This window comes from Callospermophilus lateralis, chromosome X, assembly GCF_048772815.1.
Source record: "Callospermophilus lateralis isolate mCalLat2 chromosome X, mCalLat2.hap1, whole genome shotgun sequence".
Taxonomy (NCBI): Eukaryota; Metazoa; Chordata; class Mammalia; order Rodentia; family Sciuridae; genus Callospermophilus; species Callospermophilus lateralis.
The window spans coordinates 64,642,293-64,669,559 of NC_135325.1; the positions used below are offsets into that span (position 1 = coordinate 64,642,293).

Consider the following 27,267-nt stretch of genomic DNA (forward strand, 5'->3'; position numbering starts at 1 on the left):
AAACTGCATGGTATTGGCACCAAAATAGACTTGTAGACCAATGGTACAGAATAGAGGACATAGAGCAAACCCACATAAATATGGTTATGTCATACTAGACAAAGGTGCCAAAAACATTCACTGGAGAAAAGATAGACTATTCAATAAATGGTGCTGGCAAAACTGGAAATCCATATATAGCAAAATGAAATTAAACTTCTATCTCTCACCCTGCACAAAAATCAACTCAAAGTGGGTCAAAGACTTAGGCACTAGAACAGAGACCCTGTGCCTAATAGAAGAAAAAAATAGGCCCAAATCTTCACCACATCACCCTATGATCTGACTTCCTTAACAAGACTCCTAAAGCACAGTAGTAAAATCAAGAATCAATAAATGGGATGAATTCAAATTAAAAAGCTTTTTCTCAACAAAGGAAATAATTAATAAAGTGAGGAGAGAGCCTACAGATTGGGAGAATATCTTTACCACATCCACCTATGATAAAGCATTAATCTCCAGAATACATAAAGAACTCAAAAACTACAAAAAAAAAAAAACAACAATCAATAAATGGGCTAAGGAACTGAACAGACACTTCACAGAAGAAGAAATACAATTGATCAACAAATATATGAAAAACTGTTCAACATCTCTAGCAATTAGAGAAATGCAAATCAAAACTACTCTAAGATTTCATCTCACTCCTGTCAGAATGGCAATCATTAAGAATTTAGACTTACTTTTAAAGCAGAAGGGAGTTAAGTTACTCAAAGGCCCATCTCCCCGGACTGGAAAATTTTGGTTTCATCCCTAGGAATGAGAGTTGGCCCCTACTATCTGGTGGGTACCATTACATTATATTCTTTGAAATATTCATTATTGGGGCTGTAGCTGTGGCTCAGTGGTAGCACACTTGCCTGGCATGTGTGAGGCACTGGGTACAATTCTCAGCACCACATATAAATAAAAAAATAAAGATCTATCAACAACTTAAAAAATATTTTTAAAAAATTTATTATCTACTTTTACACTCTTGGAAAACAGAATTGAAATCATTATTGGATTTGGGGAATTATTTGCAGTACTATATTCTTTTATTTGAACATCTTCTTTTTAACCACTCTTTCTAAGTTTGATAATAATATTACCCACAGAATTGAAATAAACCTTCACCCCACCCCACCCCAAATCTGGCTCATGTGTTGTGATAGCAGACACACACACACACACACACACACACACACACAACAGGAGATAATGAAAATGTTTATTATTTGCATAATGAGTCTTTCTTGGTAGAGCATCACATGTAGGCATCCCAAGCTGATCCAAAAATATCTTGAGAGAGTAGAAATATGAGACCAGCTTGGCTTTTCTGGTAGTTACACACTGAGGCTGACTTTAAGGTTTCAGCAAAAAAGTAAGAGGAAAAATGGTAAAAACTATCTGCAGTCAAATATTAAAAAGGGAATCTGATTCCTTATGATCCTTATTAAAGGATATCTTGTCCTACTTGATTGTATGTAAGTCTATATAAGGAAAATGAAGTATGTGTGCTACTAGACCAGGTCTTCGCTTCAGTTTCCAAAATATTTCCTAAGCATAATTACTCAAGGGACCCACACAAACACACATGGAGATCCCCTCTGGTCCCATTTCTATCCTCCAATTCTGATTTGATTCCCTTCTCTTTTATGTTAATAAATAGAGTTAAGTGAGGATATGCACAGAAAAAGAGAACATAGGGGCTGGGTGTGGTGGTGCACACCTGTAATCCCAGTGGCTTTGGAGGATGAGATGGGAGGATCATGAGTTCAAAGCCAGCCTCAGCAATGGTGAGGCATTTAGCATCTCAGTGAGACCCTGTCTTTAAGTAAAATACATAATAGGGCTGGGGTGTGACTCAATGGTTGAGTGCCCCTGAGTTCATCCATGGTACTGAGAGAGAGAGAGAGAGAGAGAGAGAGAGAGAGAGAGAATATAAATTCATTACTTTATATGTATTTTTTCCAGACTCCAGTTATTATAAATAATTTGCAGTTGAAAAAGGTCCAAAATTCTTGATTAGGTTATTTAAGGAAACTCAAAACTCAAAATGAGATTCAAATTGGCTTAAGGTCCTATCCAAAGAATTTATAAATGGATAAATAATCAATTAAGGAAGAAGATATGGAAACACTATATTAAGCCTTGGTTCATAACCCAAATATCAATAGAATAGTCCTTTCCTCCAACAAGACATGCTTGCTTATGAAGTAAAAGTTATAATATTATTGATGAATATTTATGTCTACCCTGCTAAACATAATAGGATATTAAAGTGAGGAATAAACATCATATATATCTATTCATCTAAATAAAAAATTTAAGTATTAGCATTGAATTTTCACTTCAGAATATCAGTGAATTTTTGTTCCAAAATTTTTTTTCATGTTTTCTATGGAGTATTTTTATCTACTGCTAACTATGGTTATGTGGTCTAAATTTTCCTTTCTATTAAAAAAATATTAAATTAATGCCCTTAAATGAGCTATTCTTCTACACTATATAACAAAGATACTAATATTGATTCTGTGATATTCAACTATAGAGAAGAAAATATATCTATTCAGGTTTGTTTCCTAATTTATGAGTACATAATAAATTAAAATTTCTATTTTAAATCAGATAAATTACAAACACTTCACATAATAAACTAATTACAATAAAATAATCCTTATGTAAAAAAAGAACACATGAGCTTTTTTAAAAAAAAGTTGTGATCTTTCTTGGACAAAGTATATCTAAAATAATGATTTCTTCAGTGAGAACATATGACTTAGAATTGATCAGGAATGACACAAAACTGTAGAACAGTTTATACAGTAGAATACAGTTATTGAAAGGGTCATCATGTATTTTGGGGGGATTTTATGTTTTTATAGTGCACTATAGCTTCATTTTGACACATTCATAAATGCCTAAAACATTATTTTCCCCATTTCAATCCCCAGACTACTTCCTTCCCTCCACTCCTTGCTCCCGGAGTCCCTTAACTCTACTCTATTGGTCTTCCTTGTATTAATTTATTTTTAATTGTTGCATTCTAGTTAAATGTAAAAGTGGAATTCACTGTGGTATATTCATAAATGCAAATAACAGAATTTGGTCAATTTCATTCTGTAGTTCCTCCCCTTTCACATCCCTCCTCCTTCCCCCTCAATCCCCTTCTTCTACTCTACTGTTCCTCTTTCTATTTTTGAGACCCATTTCTCAAACCTTGACTTTCTAATTCTAGCTTATTTCACTCAGTGTGATGTTCTCCACATTAAGGAGCATGGTGTGTTTGTAGTTGATGACAGATAAGTATAAATATCCACACTTTTTATTGTTATTTCATACTACTTCATTCGTTTTCATTTAGATAAACCACATACTGAACCTAGAATAGGTTGAATTAACTAACTTGGGGGTTTGGTTTGGTTTGGTTTTTGTTTATTTGTTTGTTTGTTTTTTGGTATCAAGGATTGAACTCAGGGGCACTCAGATGCTGAGCCACATCCCCAGCCCTATTTTGTGTTTTACTTATTGTCAGGGTCTCACTGAGTTGCTCAGTATGTCGCTGTTGCTGAGGGTGGCTTTGAACTTATGATCCTCCTGCTTCAGGCTCCCAAGCCATTGGGATTACAGGCATGAGCCACTGCACCTGGCAAATTATTAAATTTGTAACATCACAATTCCCTTTTTCTTTCAGAAACAACCTGAGTACTTTAAGCTACAAGAGTAACTTTGAATTTCCCCTGCTGCGTTGTATCACTTAATTGTTAAATTTTTCAAATTTAGTTGGCATTCAGTGTTTGTAAAAACACTTTGTCAATAGCAATTTATACTTATTATGTAAAACAAAAGCATAGGAATATAGTGCTTTAAAATATTTAAAATTAGGGAAAGAGAGCACTGAAAAATTGAAGGATTCAACTATAATCGAAGTTGTAAAAGTGCTATGGAAAATATTCACTAAATGTAATTTAAATACAGGGTAAAAACAAAAGGTGTGAAGGCTGAGCAGCATATTTTCTTACATGAGTCACTGGATGTTTTAGTTTTAACAGCAGCAAATTCAAACACGTAACTGAGAATAGTAAATGTTGTGTTTCCAATGTTTGACCTAATGACAGAGAATGTGTGGGGAGAAAATTACTAAGTAATAAAGGTCAGCTGCTATTGATGCAGCAAAACCCTCTTTTAAAAATATCTAAAGCTAGGTAAATTACAGGAGAATGTGTTTTTGTGATGCGCTAATACAGTAGAAGCAAGATTGTTGAGAATGAGATAGGTTTTTGTATAAATGCAAACTACAGAAATATCTCTATAATGTTACTTTGTTCTATATAAATATTTGTCCTTAAGTTATTTTTGATACTCTCTGAAATAATTCTGCCAATAAAACTAGTCTTCAGATATATTAGCAAGAAAATAGATCAGTGACACCTGTAATCCTAGTGGTTCAGGAGGCTGAGACAGGAAGATCAAAAGTTCAAAGCTAGCCTCAACAACTTATCAAGGCCCCGAGCAATTCAATAAGACCCTGTCTCTAAGTAAAAAAATATTAAAAGGGGGCTGGGTATGTGATTCAGTGGTGAAGCACCATTGGTTTCAATCCCCAGTACCAAAAAGAAAGAAAATAGACTGGTGAGTGATACACATGACAACTAACATGGGCCTGGCACCTATATTATTTGCTAGATTGTAAAAAGTTATCTTGCTGTAGATGGTTAAACACTTCCTTCTGACTGGACCTGTGCAAGCCAACAACAAATTAAAATCATTTTCCATATCCATATGCCATTCTTAGTCATGGTAATTTTTAATGAAAAAAGTAAATTTGAAGAGAGTTTCAGCCTAAACCATATTTATAGAATCTTAAGTGGCCATTTTGATTTCCTGAAAAGGTAAAGCTAATTGTATTAGCAGAGTTCTACAGTGACCATTTTTAAGCAAACAAACAGAAACGCTGCTTTTTGGTCTTCCCATCATTTCATAGAAGAAAGGAAGTAAGATATTCCTGCATATACACCATATTAACCACAAACTATAGCTGAATTTAAGATGGAAAAATCAACACTTATATAGATAAATGCTTCATCCCAGAAGAGGCATAGCAGGAAAGTGGATTTCTGTATGTCTATCATTGGGTTAGTGATAGAGGTTCAGAAATTTAAAAGGTTATCAGTGAGAGGAAAGTGTAAGCTATTAACCATAAGCAAGGTGAAACCCATGAAGGTAAATGATTCAGGAAAAAGAGTGATTAGTATTTCTTCAATTCCTATTCTTTAATGCAATGTTCATTTACCAAATTGGATGTATGTCAGATTTTAATTAAATAAGTACTTCAAATAATTATAAACAGAAATATATATACAGACCCCAAAACATTTTGAATTAATGAATGACACACCTGAATTGATTAGAAAGGAGAAAGTTACACATTTCACCATGCATTTCTATGCATTTAATGCAGGATTACAGAGAATACCTCACCCATCTTTTTTACTAGAATCAAAACTAGAAACCTAAATATTTTATGCTTGAGTGGCAATTTTTACACTGATATGTACTGATATGTACCAATACCTTTTTGAGAACTGCAGCTTTTATACAAAAGTTGCTGTCCTTTAAAAATAGTCCCCCTCCCATTTTCCCCATGTATTTTATGTACCAATACCTTTTTGAGAACTGCAGCTTTTATACAAAAGTTGCTGTCCTTTAAAAATAGTCCCCCTCCCATTTCCCCCATGTATTTTATGCCAGATACTATATGCTAAGTATTTTCCATACACTCTTTCTTCAAATACTGCCAACAATCCTGTGAGCATTATTTTACTACAGATGATAAAACTTCAAGGTTAATTTGCCCAATTCATTCAGCTAGGAAATGGCAGTCAGAATTTGAGCAAGCTTAAACTCTTGTTTTTGTTTGCAGTGCTGGGGAGTGAACCCAGGGCTTTACACATACTAAGCAAACCCCCCCACACACACTTTTTTTCCCCTGTGGTGCTGCAGATTGAACCCAGGTCCTTGTGCATGCAAGGCTAAGCAAACACTTTACCACTAAACTATACACTCAGCCCCAAAGCTTGAGCTTTTAACTCCACATCATGCTACCATAAACTTTAAAAAATATATATGCCCTGATAAAAAAGAAAATTTAGGCTTCTCTTCAAGGATGTAACTTTAATTTATCTTATTATATATACTTAACAGAGTCATAAACATTTAAATTTCAGAAGAGACTTTCTTAATCAAGGCCAACATCTCTATTTTATAGACAAGTAATTTTAAAAGTGTTACACCAGTAAAAGTATGGTGCCTGAAATAGTGTCTACTTAACAGAAATATATTACATTGAAAAATATTGAATTAACTGGAAATTCATACTAAAAAAAACAGTGTCATGGTCCTCATTCCTTGCTACAATTTAGTGCAATTGTGGGAATGAGGTAATTATAGGAAAAGCTGTTGCTATATAGAAGGAGATATCAGGAAATTCTCAGTCCTGTAAAGTGGCTTATAGTAACTATAAGACAGTCATCAGAAGTTTAAGTTGCTAGGGAGATGATCAAAACCAATGTTGTATTTGTTGAGAAAAGATTGCTGTAGGAATTATGCACATGTTTATTTTTTGACCAAAAAATTTTCCCATTTTTTATGGGAAAATACTTGTTTGTTTATTCATTTACTTCTGGGAATCTGAAACCATGAAATTTATTAATAGATGCATAGAGTATTTACACATAAATTTTATGACAATTCTAGTGAATTTTTTATTTCAAGTGTATGAAATCATAGTACAATTAGCAAATAGGACATTAGGATTGATATGAATTTTAAAAAAAACACTTCAGTGAATTAAGGGAGTTAATTCCTCAGAAAAATAATATCAAATAATAATTTTACTATTGAGGCACGTTTAGATCACTATTGAAAGGGGTCTCTCTCTCTCTCTCTCTCTCTCTCTCTCTCTCTCTCTCTCTCTCTCTCTCTCTCTCTCTCCCCTCCGCCCATATAGAAAGATAAATAGACAGGGAAAATTCCATAGGCTTGGATACATCATTTGCTTGGTAACTTATGAACCCATAGAAAGAAGATAGACATATTTACCTATGTTTGCATATGCCAATGGAAAAATATGTTGGCATTTGAAAGAAGCATTAGGGAAGAACCTAATTTTCCTGCAGAAATGTAGAATCTAATCAATATTATTAAATCATCATATTTTGCCCCTTTAATGCTGTGACATTTCATTTAAAATGGGGCTGGGATTGTGGCACAGCAGTAGAGTGCTCACCTAACACGTGCGTGGCCCTGGGTTCAATCCTCAGCACCACATATAAATAAATAAATAAAATAAAGATATTGTGTCCAACTACAACTAAAAACATACGTAAAAAAAAAAGATTTCTTAATCTTCTAAGAAGCAAACATAGAACATTCTTGATTGGTGAACTAAAAATCAGTATCTTACTTCAATCTCAGTCACTTATATATTATCTTTAACAAGTCATTTTACCTTTCTAGACTTGATTTAAATGCAAACTAAGATTTTTACTAGGTAGTTACTGGAACCCTATTGCAGGTTACAGCATTAAATACTTCAATGATTGTTGAAAGAAATCTGAACTCTCTGCTTTTTTTCTTTTTTCCCTAGTGCTTTCCAAGCTACCCATGCAAGAATCAAGAATTTCTATTTTGCTGCTGAGTGCTCAGATGAGATGAATTAGTAAGTGATTTTTACTCATTTATCAATTCAATATATATTTATTGAGCCTAAATTATGTGGTATTACCATATATATATCCAGAGAAAACAATGACCTTTTTTTGAAAAAGTAAAATTATTTTATCTTAATCCTAATTCAGCTTAGTGTACTGAGAAGAGCTATAGTAACTGATAGAAGGCCAGCATGCTGGAATGTGGAGATAAAGGAGCAGTATAATATGAGATAAGGCTACAGAGGCAGGTATCATCCAGACTTCAAAGTCCATATAAACTATCAAGTTAAGGATTTTAGTCTATTTCAAGCCCACAATCAGCAAGTAAAACTTGCTTAGAAAGAGGTAATTATATCAAGGCATAAATTGAAAAAAAGGAGCAAAGGGCATGTGTAGAGATGGGAATAAAGGCTTACTTGGGATAGAATGGTGGCAATAAAAGAGGGGAAAAAAGTAGATTTATTCAAGATACCTTTAGGAAGTAAAACCACACCCTTGGCTATAGCAATTGACTGAGAGAAGTTTCAAAGATTATTACTATGATTCTGGTTTGTGTATCAAGATAAATTTAATTGTAATTTTCAATGAGATAGGAAGCACTGGACAAATATCATGTTTCTGGGGCAAGAATGTAATTTTGGTCCATGGACATGCAGAGTTTGGGCTCCCTTTGAGACATCCTGCGGAGTTTTAATTAGGCAGGTCCTCTGATTCTAGAGCTTAGGTAGAAGGAATGAAGTAGAGATTTAATATGGAAATCATCAGTATTTATATGGTACTTAAAGCCATAGACATAAGCTGAGAAGAATTAGGACTAGTTCTAAAACTTGAGTGTGCAGCTGGGCACGGTGGCGCATGCCTGTAATCCCAGCAGTTCAGGAGGCTAAGACAGGAGGATCATGAATTCAAAGCCAGCCTCACAAAAAGTGAGGCACTAAGCAACTCAGTGAGACCTTGTCTCTAAATAAAATATAAAACAGGGCTGGGGATATGGCTCAGTGGTTGAGTGCCCCTGAGTTCAATCCCTATACGAGAAGAAAGAAAGAAAGAAAGAAACCCAAAACTTGAGTGTGCAGATCCTGGAGACCTTATTAAAAGACAAATTCCCTGTAGTTTTTGATTCATTGGGTATAGTGAAGAGGGTGAGAATTCACCTAACAAGCCTCTGAGTGATGATGGTGGTATTCTCAGGACTGTGAGAACCACTGGCTTAGAGAAAAGGGTATAGAATTGCAACATTTTATAGCTAACTAAAGCCTGGAAAGCAGACAAACAGAAAATTCAGAAGATAGGTGGAATTGCAGTGATACTATAGCATAATTTTTTTATACTCCTAGAATTCTGTAGCAGAGATGTAAAAGCACAACTAACATACAGTACTGTGTCCTCACAGAAGGAAAATCGTTGCACTTTCTGAATCAGGGGTTGGTTTTATACCTGCAGTTTATTTGCATATGAGATGTTGACCCCAGAGATTATAGTATATGAAAATATCTGTAGATATAAGCCTAAGTGCCCATGTCCCATAACTTATAAATGTTCTTGTCCAAAATGTGCCTTATTTTAATGAACAGATATTTCAAATAGGGTTTTCTATTATCCATTTTATCATATTTCTCAATGTAAAACTAAAAACCAGATGACTTTGAACATTTTGCACAAAGTATCCACTCAGCATTCATCAGTAATCTTTATGCTTTCAATGATATTTAAGACTATAACATGAATGCCCCCAATGACCCATGTTCTTTATCCATACCCTATCTGCCTTTAATTTCCATTCAGTTAATGCCTTCAGGGAATTAAGTCACTGATTGGGTAAGGCTCTCAACCAATTCATTTCTCCTCTAAACCTTCTTGCATTGTCTCACACATGAGCTTTTTGGGGGAAACCAACTATATAAACCAAAACGGAAGTGAAAATAAATTTCCCTGGAAATTTCATTGTGTGATTATTAAGTCATTTGGAATAAATATTTATATTGATAGACAAAAAAGACTACAGCATGTAAAAAGGTATACTCTAAGCCATTGTCCTGTATTGTAAGAAAGTCTTGGGGAATGGTTGACAATGACTTGGGGAATGGTTTAATTTTTTATACTGACATTGTTTGTATATATGAACAAATATATATTGTTTAAATGCTTTTTTTGTTTTGTGTTGTATTTTTTTTTGTACCAAAGATTGAACCCAGGGGAACTTACCCACTGAGCCACATTCCTACCCCTTTTTAATATTTTATTTAGAGGCAGGGTCCCACTGAGTTTCTTAGGGCCTTGCTAAATTGCTGAGGGCAGCTTTGAACTCACGATCCCACTTGGCCTTCTGAGTCAATGGTTTGAATAGTTTAACATGCATTTTCTTGAGTTTTGGAGAGTGCCAAATAAAATTGACAAATCATTTCTTGGTTACCTTGATTATTCTACTGTCCATAAACTAACTGCAGCTCTGTGCCATGAGTTAGTTTAAACTATATGAAGACTTCAAGTAGATCATATTGAATCTCTTTGTATATTAAAAGAGATTAATATGTCTCTATGGAATGGATGTATGCAGTTTTCCCTTTGAAGCAAAATATCCAGGTGGCTGGGTGCCTTGGCACATACCTATAATCCCAGCAATTCTGAAGGCTGAGTCCAGAGGATCTCGAGTTCAAAGCCAGCCTCAGCAAAAAAAAAAAAAAAAAAAAAAAGTGCTAAAAATTCAATGAGACCCTGTCTCTCAATAAAATACAAAATAGGGCTGTGGATGTGGCTCAGTGGTCTAGTGCCCCTAAGTTCAATCTCCAGTATCCCCGCCCCCAAAAAAATCATGTAAATAAAATATGCTCTATAAGACATTTAATTCCAATTAGGTAAACTTTACTGATATTTTTAACTACATATGCAGATTTTAAACTGTGTTGACTAGTGTCATCAATGAACTTTTGACTATAATAGGCTCTTGTATTAATGTTTAATTAAAATTAAAATTATCTATAATTTCAAAGGGAAAATTGCATATGTTTTTATTCAATGTGCCAGAAGGAACGGATATTCTTCCTTTAGTTGAGTTTATATAGTTCACTCTCAATTTTAATTACTTTCAATTTTATATCACATTGCTACTGTCTATAATTCATACCTCTGAGATCCAAGTACAAAAATATTTTTACTGTATGGAGAAAAAATTCTTCTTTTTCTTCTTCTTTTCTTTTTCTTTTTTTTTTTTTTTTTTTTTTTTTTTTTGAACCAGGGTTTGAACTGAGGGGCACTTGGCCACTGAGCTACATCCCCAACCCTATTTTTTATTTTGATTTAGAGACAGGTCTCACTGAGTTACTTAGTGCCTTGCTGTTGCTGAGGCTGGCTTTCAACTCATGCTCCACCTCCCTCAGCCTCCTGAGCCACTGGGATTATAGATATGTGCCACTGTGTTCAGCAATAGGCTCCTTCTTGACAGCACAAAAGTAATAACTTTTTATAAGAAGAAAATAAAATTCACACAATTATCAGAAAGGCTATGTGAATATCCCTAGAGAATGGCATAATTATTCAAGAAGCCCCCTGGAAAAACATTGAAAAATATACAGATGTGAAAACAATAAATATGTTCTATTCTGTCAAGAAGTAAAGTAGGGCTATTATTTGGCATTTGGAAGAAAATTGGGATTAAAAGTAGAGTTTTGTTTGGGGGTTGGGGTTGTGGCTCATTGGTAGAGCACTTACCTCACATGTGCAAAGCTCTGGGTTAGCTCCTCAGCACCACATAAAAATAAATAAATAAAATAAAGGTATTGTGTCCAACTACAACTAAAAACTAATTTTTTAAAGTAGAACTTTGTTTTATATGAGGAAAAGATAGGGATATGTTTACAGGCTAAAATAAAACAATAAGAAGAGATTAAAAATAATGATGTTAAGCAAATAGCAGTTGAAACTAAGTGAAACATGAGAGAATGACATCAAGGGCAGTATATGCAGTGGGAATTAAGTTTAAAAAGGAGTAAAGAATCGGTAAGGGTGCAAGGAAGTTTGCCAAAATGTTAGGAATCATGGATGATCATGTTTGTTTCCCATTTATTGTCTTCATAAAGAAGGAGGCAAGATGCTCTGAAAAAGTTAAACCTTTTAAAAAACTGTTTAAAGGACACATCAAAGGGTAAATTGTGTCATTGCATTCACTGTGAATAACAGAACTGAACCTTACTGAATGTTTGCACTGAACACCATGAAAACAATGTTTCAAAGGAAAAGCTGTTTTTCCCAGAAAATTAATAGAAATGCCTCATTCTTAATTTTCACAGTACAAGCATAACCTAACTGCATATATTCTATAGTCAATATGTCAAAAGTCAAACTATTAAAGAATCAAATAATCTTAATATCTGCTTTTTTCACACCATAATACTTATTTAATCTTCTTGTCAAAGAAATATTAGAGCTATTTCATAATAAATATTTATTGAACTGGAATATTCATATTATGTTAAGTTATGAAATGAGAATTGAGATATCTTCTAAATAATTTTCCAGTAATTTTATGTAATTTAAAAATAAATCAAGCATCATTTACTTAAAATTAGGTATCTGTAGTATATTGTTTTTTCTTGAAAACATTTCATATTTGATGAGTGATTTTATTGGACAAATGAAAGAAGAGGAATATAGAGTGTTTCAATTAAAATAAATATGTCTCTACATAGAAACATCATAATTAACTTTAAATATACAACTAGAAAATGAAAATTATATCTCACTGATTTGTTACATTTTTCCCTTGGAAAGTGAATGAGATGACATAATTTGAAAAGATAATAATAACTATTGAATACAACAATACTATTTAAGAGATCATGAATAAATTATAACCTAAATTAACACAATTCCTATCATCTAAACTGTGATGTAATAATAAGTGGAAAGGCATATAAAGTAAATTTGATTTTCCTGTAATAGCAAACAATATCAAATATGATTTTCATTTAAATAAAATTTAATACATATTTAGATAAAACATTTTCAAGGATTGTGGTATCCTCTTCATTTTAAAATATGTAAATATCAGGACAATGATTGAATTAAGTATTGTGCCCCAGATATGGCAATTCCTTTTAAGACTTCGGATAACTCTGATTTTCCACTTCATGTGCATAACATTTTTTTTAATTAAATGAGGTATAATATTTTCACTGAAATAGATTTTAAATTTAAACATTATGCAGAACAAACTTATTAGGTTATCACAGTATTAAACAGGTTCACTTAAACTTAAAACAAAAGAGGCAACACTCTGCATAGGATTGACAGGTTTATAGTATTGCTTTTTTGTTTTTAATCCCATTAGCTCCACAAAAAGAAAAAAATATTCACACACACATAGGTAATGAAGGTTGTCATGTTCTCTTGTCATGATTAAGATGTTTGGGTCAGGTTCATCTGTTATTTTTCTAACAAATCTAAGTGAATATTGAATTTAAAAAGAACAACAAAATCATGTTGAACAATCAAATCAGTGCAAATGCTTGATCCTCTGGGTGGTATTACTTATAAAGACTCAGCAATTGTAGCAGACAAAATTATTCTCAATAGTTGATTAATTTCAACATATGAAGTCATTAAAGAAAGTCTGCATGCCTTTTTGTTTCTATTTGTCAAGTCAATCATTACTTCTCTGTAAAACAGGAAATATAAAGGTTGATAACCACAGCTAGAAGCTACTTATCCTATAAGTAAAGCTTATTTGATTAGTGGGATAAACTAAAACATTTCAGCAAATCTTTCTATGTGCTTTTAAAATGAAGTAGAAGATAACTGAATCTTCTTAGTCTTTTGGTTATTAACACAGGATGATAAATACCCTGGCAATAAAGAGGAAAGACAGATAAGATTAAGTAACTTACCAGAAAAAAGAAAGCATTTGCTTTATCTGTAAATTACAATATAAAACAGAAAACCAAAATCAAGAATAAAGAGTGTTTCAAGATAAAAATCACTGAATAAATAGTTTGGATATTAATCTAAAGGAAAAGATGAAGGAAAGCTAATAGAATTAATATTTTATATTTAAATTAATCTTTTAATATACTAGAAATCTCAGTCTAAGAAACAAAAATATTTTATTAGTCTCTACCAATAAGTTATCCAATTTATTTAAACACCAAAATAGATAATATGTTGACACAAAGGAATCAAGCAATTTACTATGTAAATGAAAAACCATTTAGATGCACTAGTTGTTAACTTACCTGACCATCAGTTTTAATCAAAATGGAAGAATTATTGGAACTATAGACATGGTCTTGGTTGTTTGCCTTGATTTAGAAGTTCTTATGAATATATTAAATTTGTCACATTACTCTATGTCTCTATGTAAGGAAGTTTATGATATTTATTCCATGTTATAATTTGCCTCACACTTTCAAATTATACAATTTGAACCACTGCGTTTAAAAAAAATAATATTATTAATTTTAAGTCATACAATTGTTTTCTCTGGCCACATGCAATTAAACTAGAAACAAACAAAGATGTCTAGAAAACCTTAAGATATTCAAAAACAAAATAACTCACCTCTAAATAACCCGTAGTCCTGTGATGAAAACAAAATGAAAATTAGATGTATTTTGAACTGAAGAAAATAAAAACAGTACATATCAAAATATATGAGATGTTGGGGCTGGGGATGTGACTCAAGCTGTAACGCGCTCGCCTGGCATGCATGGGGCACTGGGTTCGATCCTCAGCACCACATAAAAAAAAATAAAATAAAGATGTTGTGTCCACCGAAAACTGAAAAATAAATATTAAAAAAATTTTCTCTCTCTCTCTCTCTCTCTCTCTCTCTCTCTCTCTCTCTCTTTAAAAAAATATATGAGATGTTATTTAAAAAGTACTTAAGCTAGGCTAATCATGGTGGTATAACACAAAGCATGAATGGGTGGGTTCTTTGTCTAGCAAATTCCCTTATTCACAAAATTAAGAGAAGAGAGTCCAACATTGTGGTCTGACACATCTGCTGGGGGGAGAAAGCAATGCAGATTGGGATTTACTTGGCGGTTGGCCATTGCTAGGGTTAGGGACAAGGGTAACTAAGGATGGTTGCTGTGGTTGAAGCTGTGAGGAAAATAAATGGGTATTCTAACTCAGAATTAATTGAGTTTAAAGCTGACAGGAAGTAGCAAGTCACAGGATGCCCTCCAGACCTGATGTCTATTTTAAGATTCACATTATGTCACCCTTACCTGCTTTCCTTCTCAAAGGCCCTTATCCTGGCCACCTATAGGAGAGTGGTTTTCCTGTCTCAGTGGTGCATGTCTATAATTACAGTGACTTAGGAGGCTGAGTCATGAGTATCACAAGTTCAAGACCAGCCTCAGCAAGTTAGAGAGAGCCTCAGTCACTTAGCAAGGTTTATTTTTCAATACCAAATTACTATTAAAAAATAAGAAAGGTCTCAAGTTGATAATCTTGGTCTCAACAATTAAAATATAAACTAAAAAGATGAGAAAATTAAGCATCAGAGAGGACATAAATGTAAAGAGGGAAAATCAATGAAATAGAAAAAATCACATGTTAGAAAATTAATGGAACCAAAATCTTGTTCTTTGAGAAGATAAATAAAATTGATCAACCTCTACCATGAATGATCAGGGGTAAAAAAAAAGGAAGACACATATTACCAATATCAGGAATGAAAATCAATATGTATTCTAAAAATATTAAAACTTAATAATGGAATATTCTCAATGCTCATGCAAGAAGAAATAGAAAGCTTAAATAATCCTACATCTGTTAAAACCTTAATTTGTAGTTAAAAACCTTATCACAACAAAAGCTCCAGGTTTCCACAGATTCACTAATAATGTCTACCAGTTAAATAATATTCATTCTAGTGAAGCTCTTCCAGAAGATATTATGAGGACAAAATGGCCTTCATACCAAAACCAGATAAAGACATTTTAATAAAATTAAAAGTAAAACAGCAGACAAATATCCTTCATGAATATGGGTGTCAAGCTGGGCGCAGTGGTGCACACTTGTAATCCCAGCAGTTTCGGAGGCTAAGGCAGGAGGGTTACGAGTTCAAAAACAACCTAAGCAATGATAAGGCACTAAGCAACTCAGTGAGACCTTATCTTTAAATAAAATACAAAATAGGGTGCGAGTGTGGGTCAGTGGTTGAATGCCCCTGAGTTCAATCCCAGGTACCAAAAAAAAAATAATAATAATAAGTGTCAAAATTTTATCAAATTAAATTCTCCAAGATATAAAATACATATCATTGCCAAGTGGGTTTTATCCCAGGAATGTAAGGTTGTACTTTTATTCACAAGCAATCAATGAGGGTGATATCAACAAGGTGGTGAATAAGGAAACTTTAGGTCCTTAGTCTACCACAGAGACATTAAGTAAACAGTAATACATGTATCAAATTACCTTTGTGAGAATTCTACAGATAGACTGAGAAGTTATAGCATCCAGATTAATATAAAGCCAAAAAGAAATCTCAGTGAAGAATGCTGAAATGTCCTTGGCATTTTGTAAGCCCATTGTGCCCCTCTCACTTCCAATCTATTGTGGCAAACATATTGTGAGCAAACTTCCCACACAAGGGATCCTTCTTCTGGTTGGAAAGAAAATGTAGATCAGGTTTCCAACGTTCTGGTTATTTTGGGTGCTGCTGAAGTACTACTATCTGACTTGCCCAGAACACTGATGGAATTGGTTGCCTTGTTATGAGTCTGCTGAAACAGATGCAATTGTAGCAACACATTAAAGCTAGAATTCTACAGATAGAAGTAGCTTAAGAAACAGGCTACAGACTTCTAAAGAAGATAGAAGATAAAATTTCTTAGGGGATTTGAGATGGCTAAAAGTACATGAACAAGTCTAGAAAACACACAGAAAAAGAATGACAGGACCTAGAATCTAGTTGGGCTGATCAGTGAAGGTATTTCCCTTACATGAAGCTCACCATCTGTGAAGACTGAAAGAAGTGGTTATTTTTTTCAAATTCCTAAATTTTAAGGGGGAAGGTAGCCAGTGTCTCATTGGGGGGTTCTTCTGCCCAGAGTCTAAGCCACCCTAAATAGTCACCCTAAATCTTAATATCTCAAATAATTAACAAATAATAAAACACAAACACTCAGAAATATATTTACAAAATCAAAGCCCCTGATAAATCTAGTCCATATGGGTTCTTGAACTAGACAAAAAAAAAATGGCTCTGGTGATTTACTTAAGGGGGTATATCAAAGGCAGAAATAAGGTTTCAAGGCCAGAGTCTTACTTTGTGATGATGTCTTGCAGTTGGGGTTGATTCACTTCTTGGCAGGTCATACCCATCTCGGGTACTGTGTGGGGTCTTAGGCAGAGCTTGAAGGGGAAGTTCACCTGCATCAGGTGGTAAATACCTGTGGGGAGTTCCCAGTGCCAGACTTATCCCCTCAGGAGGCTACTATTCGCAACAAAGTTACACACAGCCCACAGACAGCTCCTGACACCAAATTAAAAAAAATAAATAATTGCAAGGGCTACAAAGAAATAGAAAAACATGGCCCAAAAAAAGAATCAAATAAAACTCTGAAAATCAACCCTAAAAAATCATACCTATATGCTGCCTGACAAAAATTCTAAGGTGCTAAGTAAGTTTTTGAAAGAAACACAAAAAATCTAAATGAACTCTGGAAAATTATTGTGCGTGAACAAAGTCAGAATGTCATGAAAAAGAAACTACAAAAAAATAACCAGCAGAAATTCTTGAACTGAAAAATGCAAAAGTGAACTGAAAAATTTATTAAAGGTATTCAGCAGCAGACTTTCTCAGGTGAAAGAAAGAATCACTCAACGGAAGAAATATTAATTGAAATCATTGAGTTAGAGGAGCAAAAAAAGAAAAAAAAAGAATGAAGGAAAGCAAGAAGACCAAGGGGTGGGTGGAAATTATCAACCCAAACAATGTACTAATTGCTGGAATATCAGAAGGAAAAGAGCAAGAGAAAAGAGGGATGAGTGCAAATTTGAAGAATAGCTGAAAACTCCCTGAATCTGAGAGAATAAATGAACATACAGATTCAAAAAGCTCTAAGAATTGCAACAAGGAAAACTAAAAATATACATGCATAAACATTGACACTAAACTGTAAAAAAAATTAAAATCATGAAAGCATCAATTGAAAAATTATTCATCACACAGGAGCTTTCATAAGATTATCAGTACATTTCTCAGAAGAAACCTGGTAGGCTACAAAGGAGTAAAATATCATTTTTAAAGTGCTGGGGGAAGTCAACTAAGAATACTGTACCTAATAAATCTGACCTTTCAAAGTAAAGAAGGAATTATGAATTTCCCACATTTAGAAAAAGCTGAAGATATGCATTGTCTCTAAAACTACTCCACAAGAAATGCTGAAGAGATTCCTTCAATAAAAAAAGAAGTAACACTAGCAATAGCATAAATCCATATGAAAATAGAAAGTTCTTTGGTAAAGGTAATCACACAGATATAATAACCTATGTTACTGTAATTTGGGTGCACAAATTCACTTATAATTCTTATAGAAAATTTAAATTTTAAAATATTTTAAAATTATAAATCTATATTAATGGATAAAATATATTGATATAACTTGTGACATCAATAACAAAATGGTAGCTGGAAGCTGCAAAAGGAGTATAGTGGAGTTTTTTCTTTGTTTTTACACCTTTATTGGTGCATAATACTTCTACATATGGGTGGAATTTGTTGTTACATATTTGTACATGCACAGCACACAATATAACAATATTGTTTGGCCATATTTTTATGTTTTGGTTGTTGATGGACCTTTATTTTATTTATTTGTATGTGGTGCTGAGAATTGAACCCAGTGCATGCTTGGCAAGCACTCTGTCACTGAGCTTCAACACCAGCCCCTATTTGACCATTTGTAATTGTGATGGAAATTAAGTAGTCATCAATATAAAATATAATATTAAACTTTAAGACATGATAAAACATGTTATACAATTCCAATGATAACCACAAAGAAAACATCTAAAGAACACATATAAAATGATTCAAAAATGGAATCAAAGCATTCACTATAAAATAGTCAATGGAATGCAAAGGAAAGCAGGAAGAAAGAAAAAGAAGAACAAAATAACTACAAGTCAATTAATAAAATGGCAAAATAAACCCCTTCATATCAGTAAAATTACTTTAAATGAATTAAACTACACAATCAAAAGACATTGGCTGAATGGATGTTTTATAAAAATGGTTGCAACTATATTGTCTATATAAAATTCTCTATAGATCTCAAGACACACAATAGAGGAAAGTTAAAGATGGAAAAAGCATCCCATGCAAATGTAAATTAAAGAAAAATGATAGTCAAATTTATTTCAGACAAACTAGACTGTAAGTCAAAAACTGTTAAAACAGCATGTTAAAACAGTTAAAAATACCATGGTACAAAGACATCAGTGTTAATTTACAAGAAGTTATGACAATTATAAATATCTATGCACTAAACATCATATCTCCTAAATACATGAAGCACATGTTCAAGGGAGAAATAGAAAGCAAAATATTAATAGAAGGAGACTTCCATACCACAACTGTAAATAATGAATAGAAGAACCAAAGAACATAAATAAGGAAGGAGGACATTAACAACACTATGGATCATTTGGGCTAACAGATAAGTGCAGAATACTTTACCCCAAAATAACAGAAGAATATATTTTTCTGTAGACCATTCTCCAGAATAGGCCACTTATTAAGCCATGAAATAAGTCTTGGAACATTTAAAAGACAGAAAATGCTAAAAAGTACCTTTTCTTATCCCAGTGAAACAAAACTATAAATAAATAGCAGAATAAAAATTTTAAAAAATATGCAGAAATTAAACAATAGACTCTTAAAATACCCATATATATGAAAAAAAGAAGTCATAAGCAAACTTAGAAAATACCCTGAGATAAATGAAAATGAAAACATTAAAAAATTGGACTTCATCTAAATAAAAATCTGCTCTTAGATAATATTCAAAGAATTTGACACGAGCCATAGAGGAAAGAAAACATTTGTAAGCCATATATTTGATAATGTACTTGTAACGAGCAACTTTATATCATAGCACCTTTATTCATAATGGCCCCAAACTGAAAGCAATCTGAATGACCACCAACAAGTAAATGAATAAATAAACTCTGGTGTATACACACATAGTAGAATACCATTCAGCAATAAGAACATTTCAACTGACGATGCAGTCAACAATATGAACAAGTCTCAAAATAATTGCAGTAAGTGAAATAAGCCAGCTACAAAACACATTCTGCATGACTTAATAATAATTATATAAAATTCAATCTGTGACAAAATGTGACTTGTGGTTATTGGGTATGGGATGATTAAAGGAGAGTTTACAAAGGGACACAAATAAAACTTTGGGGGAAGATGAATGTGTGCATCATCTTGATAGTTGTGATAGTTTCACAATTATATACATGTCAAATTGTACACTTAAAATGTACAGTAAGATATATGAGTTATACCTCAATAAATCTATTTTTATAAATGGATGAGAAATAGACTGTACAACTGTCCTAATATGTATTTTTTCTGGAAATTTTCAAATCATCAGTATTTCAAACTTCTGAACAGTTCAGAATTCCTTTTATCTTTAGAATTTATCTTATAGTTTCTACTAGTAGCCTCTCTGATATTCCTTAAGTAACTCTTCTGTCTTGTGATTCCTTATAATCTTTATTGGAGCATCTTTCCCTTTGTTAGATCAGATCACAATTTACTCTCTCATTGGACTTATCCAAAACACTTAATTAACCTTTAAGACCTATTCCCACTCCAATTCCTCAAGAAACCATGAACCAAAGCCTAACTAATTCTTGCATCCTAATTTGTAACAGTTTTTCCCTGAATGACAACAATAACACTCAACCATATAGCAGCTTACATTGTTCAATTGGCATTATCAGTATTATCTTTTCAACAAAACATTAAGTCCTCTAAAAAAAAAAAAAGATTAAGTTGCCTTCTTTTATAAGGCCCATGATACCTAGGATTATCTTGAATACATGCTGATGGCATTGACTGAATGCTCCACTGAAAATTAAACTGACTGACACATCATTAACATAAGATCATTACCATAGCATGTGGATGAATGTTTGAGGATTCTTAAGCCCAAATCTAAGACCTAAGCTGCCAGTTACATTCCTTTATTTTAAATCAATGGTTCTCAAAGTACTGCCCACAGGCCAGCATCATCAGCATCACCTGAAATTTGTTAGAAATACAAATTCTGGCGGATGGAGTTGTGGCTAGGAGGTAGAGTGCTTGCCTAGCATGTGTGAGGCACTGGGTTCGATCCTCAGCACCACAGAAAAATAAAGTAAAGATATTGTGTCCACCTATAACTAAAAAAATAAATATTTAAAAAAAGAAATACAAATTCTGGGGCAACACCTGTTGACTGAGTCTTTAAAACTGGGTACAGTGTGTCTTAACAAACCTTCCAGAAGATTCTTATGAAGGCTTGAGTTTGAGAACCATTTTAGACACAACAACCATATTAAGCTTTATAACTTTTTTTTAAATTTTTATTTCTGGGCTGGGATTTTGGTTCAGCAGTAGAGCGCTTGCCTAGCACATGCGAGGCCCTGGGTTTGATCCTCAGCACCACATAAAAATAAAATAAAGATATTGTGTCCAACTACAACTAAAAATAAATAAATAAATATTTAAATAAAAATTTTATTTCTTACATAACAATAGTGGAATGCATTTCAATCATAATTATCTATTCACAGCCAATTTGGAAAGCAGTATGGAGATTCCTTGGAAAGCTGGGAATGGAACCACCATTTGACCCAGCTATTCCTCTTCTTGGACTATACCCAAAGGACCCCAAAACAGCATACTACAGGGACACAGCCATATCAATGTTTATAGCAGCACAATTTACAATAGCTAAACTGTGGAGCCAACCTAGATGTCCTTCAGTGGATGCATGGATAAAAAAAAATGGCATTTATAAGCTTTATAACTTTATAACTTTTCTGTATAACTTTCCCAATTTAAAAAAAATCAATTCCATAATTATGTCAACTTCTGCCAGGGTCGTAGGAAATTAAATAATCAGTTACTGAGCTGTGATTTTTCTTTGATCACTAAATAGAACACTTTGGCTAGACACAGTGATGGAAGATTAGAAAAAAACAGTTGAGAGATATTAGTCTTCTCCATCCCATACATTTTAAATTGGATGCTAATATTATGATTGACCGTTGATTAGTATGAACTATGAAGGAAATGTTATGAAAGCAAGCATTTCCTTAACAGAATTTTCTTTGGGCAATGAAATAAGGCTTTTTGTTGAATTAGATATGTGTTTCAATAACATACCACATTGAAAGGATGCTTGTATCATTTTTATTCCTAAAATTTTGACAGTTCATTATCTATAATGAAAGTGTAAGGGTGACTGTGTCTGAAGAAAGCAAATGCCCTTATGACTAAACTCTAAGAGAAGCATTCCATTATGTCATATGAAAGGTAAAGTCACTTCGAACTGTCATTGAGGGCTTGTCAAATGAAGAATAATGCAATATAAACTATATTGCTTTTTGGTTTTGTTGTGGTATAATATCTCATAACCTGTAATGTTTATGACCTACATTTTAGGTTATGTAGAGAAATGAAAAATTATAAACCTTTTATATCAAACCCAGCATAAATTATATCAATTAAGTTTTAATGAATTCATGCACTCATCCAGAAAATATTGAGTACCTAGTATTCACTAGGCAGTAAGAGGACAAAAAAGATCCAAGCCAATCCTATCATCAAAGATCTATCAGACTGGTTAAGAGGATGAACATTTAGGTAGACAAAAACAAAAGTAGTATAATATATGCTGTATTAGAGGGAAAAATTTCTGTGTAACAGAAGAAAGTTTAATTGTCCCTGAAGAGGAATTAATAGGGAAGCTTTGAAATTTAGAACTCATCCTGAAGGTGATGGAGAGTTGTTGGAAAACATTATGATAGAAATTGATTTGTGTTTTAGGAAGATTGTTCTAAATGGCAGATGGATTTGAGAGCTGAAAGATGGGCAGTATAAACACTCATTAAATATATATTATTGTGGTCAGGCATGATGGCATATGCTTGCTGTCCCAGCTACTCAGGAGACCAACATAGAAAAATTAAGAGTTTCAGGCCAGCCTGGGACTGGGCAACAGGCATTATAGGGAGACTCGGTCTCAAATACAATAATTATGAGTGTGTGTATAAAATTATACTCTGGTGATAAATGATTACATATTAAATGAAAACAACAACATTGGGGATGAAACTGAATGTAAAACGGTATATGAGGATCATGGTCACAGTTTTTTTCTATAGAGATCTCACACAAGATTACATGATCCTGATGCCCAATCCAATAAAAAAGTTAGACATTGGGGCTATGGTTATAGCTCAGTGTTAGAGTGCTTGCCTAGCATGTGTGAGGCACTAGGTTTGGTCCTCAGCACCACATAAAAATAAGTTAATAAAATAAAGGTATTTGTTCCATCTACAACTAAAAAATGAAAGAAAAAAAATAAATTGTTAGGCACTAACGGCATCCTGTATTGCAAAATAATTTTTCAAATCTCATTTCTATGGAGAAACATCTTTGAAATCTTATCTCAAAAGTTTGCAATATTATATATGCTTTCTACACAAGGAATCCATTTTGATATTCATTTTGAATGTTTTTACATAATGTTATTTTAAATGTAGATTTTAAAATTTGATATTCAGCACAGTGACATGCATAGTTTATTCTTCAGAATACAAAAACCAAACAACAACAACAACAACAAACATGCTCTTCTTGTGGAGTTGAGAAAGGTGAACCAGGGGTAAGAACAAGGAGGAATGGGAAAGGGAAGGAACAGCAGAATGTAACTAACCAAACTATCTCATGTACATGTATGAACATCTCTCAATGAATTCCATTATTATGTATAACTACAGTGCACCAATTTTTAAAAAAATAAATAACAGAAATGGAACACTGATTTAAAAGTGCCTCTCCTAAAATATTTATTGCTGATTATGTTGGTTAATTTTAGGGCTTTTAAATAAAATGTTACATGAGGATTTAAAAAAAAAAAAGAAAAAAATATGTTCTTCTTTGGTACCATACAACACCAGAAACCTCAAAGTTCCTTTCAATGAGTTAGACATATCATAACATTATTAGAAAACCTAGTCAAACATCTACATTCTCCCCCTCGTATTGTCAAGTAATTCTTATCTTGCCTTCCTAAGTTGGTTGAATATGTAAATAACTAGTTTTGCAGCAGGGAATTTTCATAACTGAATATTCAGCATAAGTGCAACTGTAATCTGACATGTATGACAAAATTTCTTACCAAAATGTAAAAACTCCTTATTAAATTTTTGCTTAATTATGAAAAGGAATGGACATGGCAAACAGACTAACCTATTCTGGTAGTACTTATCTGGCTTTACATTTCTAAACATATAATCAACATTTATATAGGAAATCCTCAGGAATCAAAGAGATTCTGTTGTGCAGTCATGTTTGCTATTAGAACTGTCATCCCTTCCCAAGTTATTGCATTTATAAAAAACAATAACTAAATTTCATATATATGCCAGATGGACTACTGGTTTAATTTCCTTCCTGTCTTCCTCCCTCATACCCTGTCCTGTCAATAGTTCTTCAAAGATTCAATTGACTTCAATTCCAAATTGAAATTTTGAAGGCTTTAAACCTTCCTAAAAATAAATTTACTAAAACATTATCAAAAGTTATTGTAAAATATATTATCTCAAACTTACAACTGCTAAGGTTGTGTGTACAAGGGACTGTCTCTGTTAAGAAATACACATGGAAGTGTGTTCCATAGCGTGTGTAGCTTACTCTTAAAGATAGGCAGAGAGAATAGAGATCAGGATCAAGCCAAAGCAGTAGCAACCATACTGAGGCTGGGGGGGGGGGGGCAAGGGATGGGAAGGGCGCCTGCATTAAACTGATTGTACCCATTCTGGTAACTGAGCAGAGGGCGGCACACTGTGGCCCACCCAGCCACCCGGGGTGGGGTGGGGGGAGAGACAGAGAGGGAGGGAGGGAGGGAGGGGGAGAGAGAGAGAGAGAGAGAAAGAGCCGGGTGAGCCCCACAACAGCCCCCACCTTCCCCTCAAGCACCCCAGATCCCGTTCCCTCCCCGCCCCCGCCCCTCGGGACGCGCCCTGGGCGACACTGCGCAGCTCCATCAGGGCGGCCTCTGTGACCTCACAGAGCGGATCCCCTCCTGTTGCCAGGGCCCGGATGTGGGCGTCAAGGGCCAGAGGCAAGCGGCAGGCTGCCCTGGACAGGAGTGTGGGCCACTCAGGCAGCGGTGTCTTAAGGCATCGCGGCCTCCGTGCAGCGGGAATTTTCAGCTCCAGAAGGCACATCGACAGCGGCCCTGAACCACACACAGGTGTTCTGCAGAGCCTCAGGTGCGGGGGAGCACCCCATTCCCTCTCCTGGCTCAGCCCCACTCTCAGCTCCTGGTCGGCGCCGCTCAGACCCTAGGACCAGCCCGAGCACCCACAATCCTGCCAACCGCCCGCTGCTCTTCGCAACCCACAGTCGCGATCTCGGACTCCCTCCAACAGGCGCCGGCACCAGTGCTAAGCAGTGACAGCCCCGCAATGGCTCTGAAGCGCATTCACAAGGAACTCCTTGACCTGGCTCGAGACCCCCCGGCCCAGTGCTCTGCAGGGCCGGTGGGGGAGGATATGTTTCGTTGGCAAGCTGCCATCATGGGGCCCAGCGACAGTCCCTACCAGGGAGGGGTCTTTTTCCTGTCCATACAGTTTCCCTCTGATTATCCCTTCAAACCACCCAAGATCATGTTCACCACCCGAATTTACCACCCTAATATCAACAGAAGCGGAAACATTTGTCTAGACATCCTTAGATCTGAGTGGTCACCAGCGCTGACAATCTCTAAAGTGTTGTTATCTATATGCTCTATGTTGTGCGACCCTAACCCGGATGATCCTTTGGTTCCTGAAATTGCTAAGATCTATCTAAAGGACAGGAGAAAGTATGACAGAGTCGCTCGGGAGTGGACCGAAAAATATGCCATGTGAATTACAAATATAATGCCAATGCCTTTGCCATCGCCATAACAATAAATCCAAAATTAACAATTCAATCAATTGGTGGTCTTTTGATTGCTTTCTATGAAATGGGGTGTCCCCCTTCCTTCTGGGCACTCCTTGTACAGTTTTCACATCTGGGCCCAAGGGAAAGGGAGTTCAGCGGTAGAAAGGAGAGGATCAGGAAGGGGAGGACTATGGGAGAGGGGTAGGGGAAAAGAGAGGAGAGGGGGAAGTGCTAGGCTGGTGGAAGTTGCCTGGGGAGTAGGAGGGTGGAGGTGCAAAAAAGAATATAAAACCAGTCTTAATTTAGTTTTGACTGAAGATTTTTTTAAAGGTTTGGGATTGGAAAACAAAGAGTAAGAGGCTTAGGGATGAGAACAGCAATTCCACCCCAGCCTACCAGTGGGAAAACTGTGGAGTCTTCTAGAACTGACAACTAGGAAATTCTGAGTGAAAATTCCAAAACTATTTAGGCATCCTTTCGTTTTGAAGAACTTATGCCTTCAGGTGTTTTGGTTTGGATCAAGATTAATATTAACCCATACCCTTTATTTTGAGGTCCAGACTTAACTGACTGAAAATGAAATGGATTAATTGTTGCTACAAACAAAATGTTTTGATCACAGTTTTCTACACCACCCACCTCTTCTATTTCAACCATTTTACCCACTCTGCCTTTCTCCCATCCTCTGGTTTATATGTAGCTTCTCTGAGCATATGTATTGAAGTCTAATTTGACTTGTTTTCACAAGAACCAGGTACATTTCCAGATTTTACACAGTTTGCAAGCATACAAGTTAGTCTGTCACCATTTTGGTGGAGGCTGAAGAATGACAGAGACTCCTGGGGTGGAGACAAAGGCCTTTATTAGTCCTGGCACAGCAGGCAGCATGAGCTTCACTAATGCAGGTTCCTCTTGCCCAGAAAATTCCAATGAGGAGGTGTAGCAGACCAGGTTTCTGCTGCACACACACTGGGTTTGTCATAGCTGAGCAGCCCCTGTCTTTGAAGGAACAGCTAGTAAACCTGCTCCACCTTTGGCCAGAGAGATCCTCTTATTAACCTGGTCAGAAAACAAATCTACTCTCTGCCCTGGAGGGCTCTCTATATTCTGAGGTTGTCTGATGTACAAATATACCTCAAAAAAGCAGTTAAAAGAAGAAAAAGAATATATTTAACATGATACTAAACTTTTAATACTCCTCTTTGACCTAGGCTAGTTCAATTTCATATTTCTTTTCAGTTTTTAGTATTATAACAAGGAAGTTATTAAATAAAGGTCAATAAGTACATCTGTAAGAAGATATGCATTCTTTATATTTTAAAAATCTGGCTGGTCCAAGATAAACATTGTCATAATATATATGGGAAT

At 34.6% G+C, this 27,267-nt stretch overlaps 2 protein-coding genes across 3 annotated transcripts in view; both read left to right on the forward strand.

The window, feature by feature from the left end:
- The window catches only part of LOC143638576 (uncharacterized), a 452,770-nt gene that overhangs the window by 414,146 nt on the left and 11,357 nt on the right, over positions 1-27,267 (forward strand). Inside the window, exon 22 of the mRNA XM_077106457.1 lies at positions 7,670-7,741. Within this exon, the coding sequence (XP_076962572.1) occupies positions 7,670-7,741 (72 nt within the window). The remainder of the gene's footprint in view (positions 1-7,669; positions 7,742-27,267) is intronic.
- On the forward strand, positions 25,440-25,883 carry LOC143639141 (ubiquitin-conjugating enzyme E2 D2-like). 2 transcript variants are annotated; one of them, XM_077107318.1, is made up of 2 exons: positions 25,440-25,583; positions 25,638-25,883. In XM_077107318.1, exons 1-2 carry the CDS (start codon positions 25,440-25,442, stop codon positions 25,881-25,883), a joined length of 390 nt encoding a protein of 129 aa, XP_076963433.1. The 2 variants fall into 2 exon arrangements, with proteins under 2 accessions (XP_076963433.1, XP_076963432.1); XM_077107317.1 differs by having other exon boundaries at positions 25,440-25,883.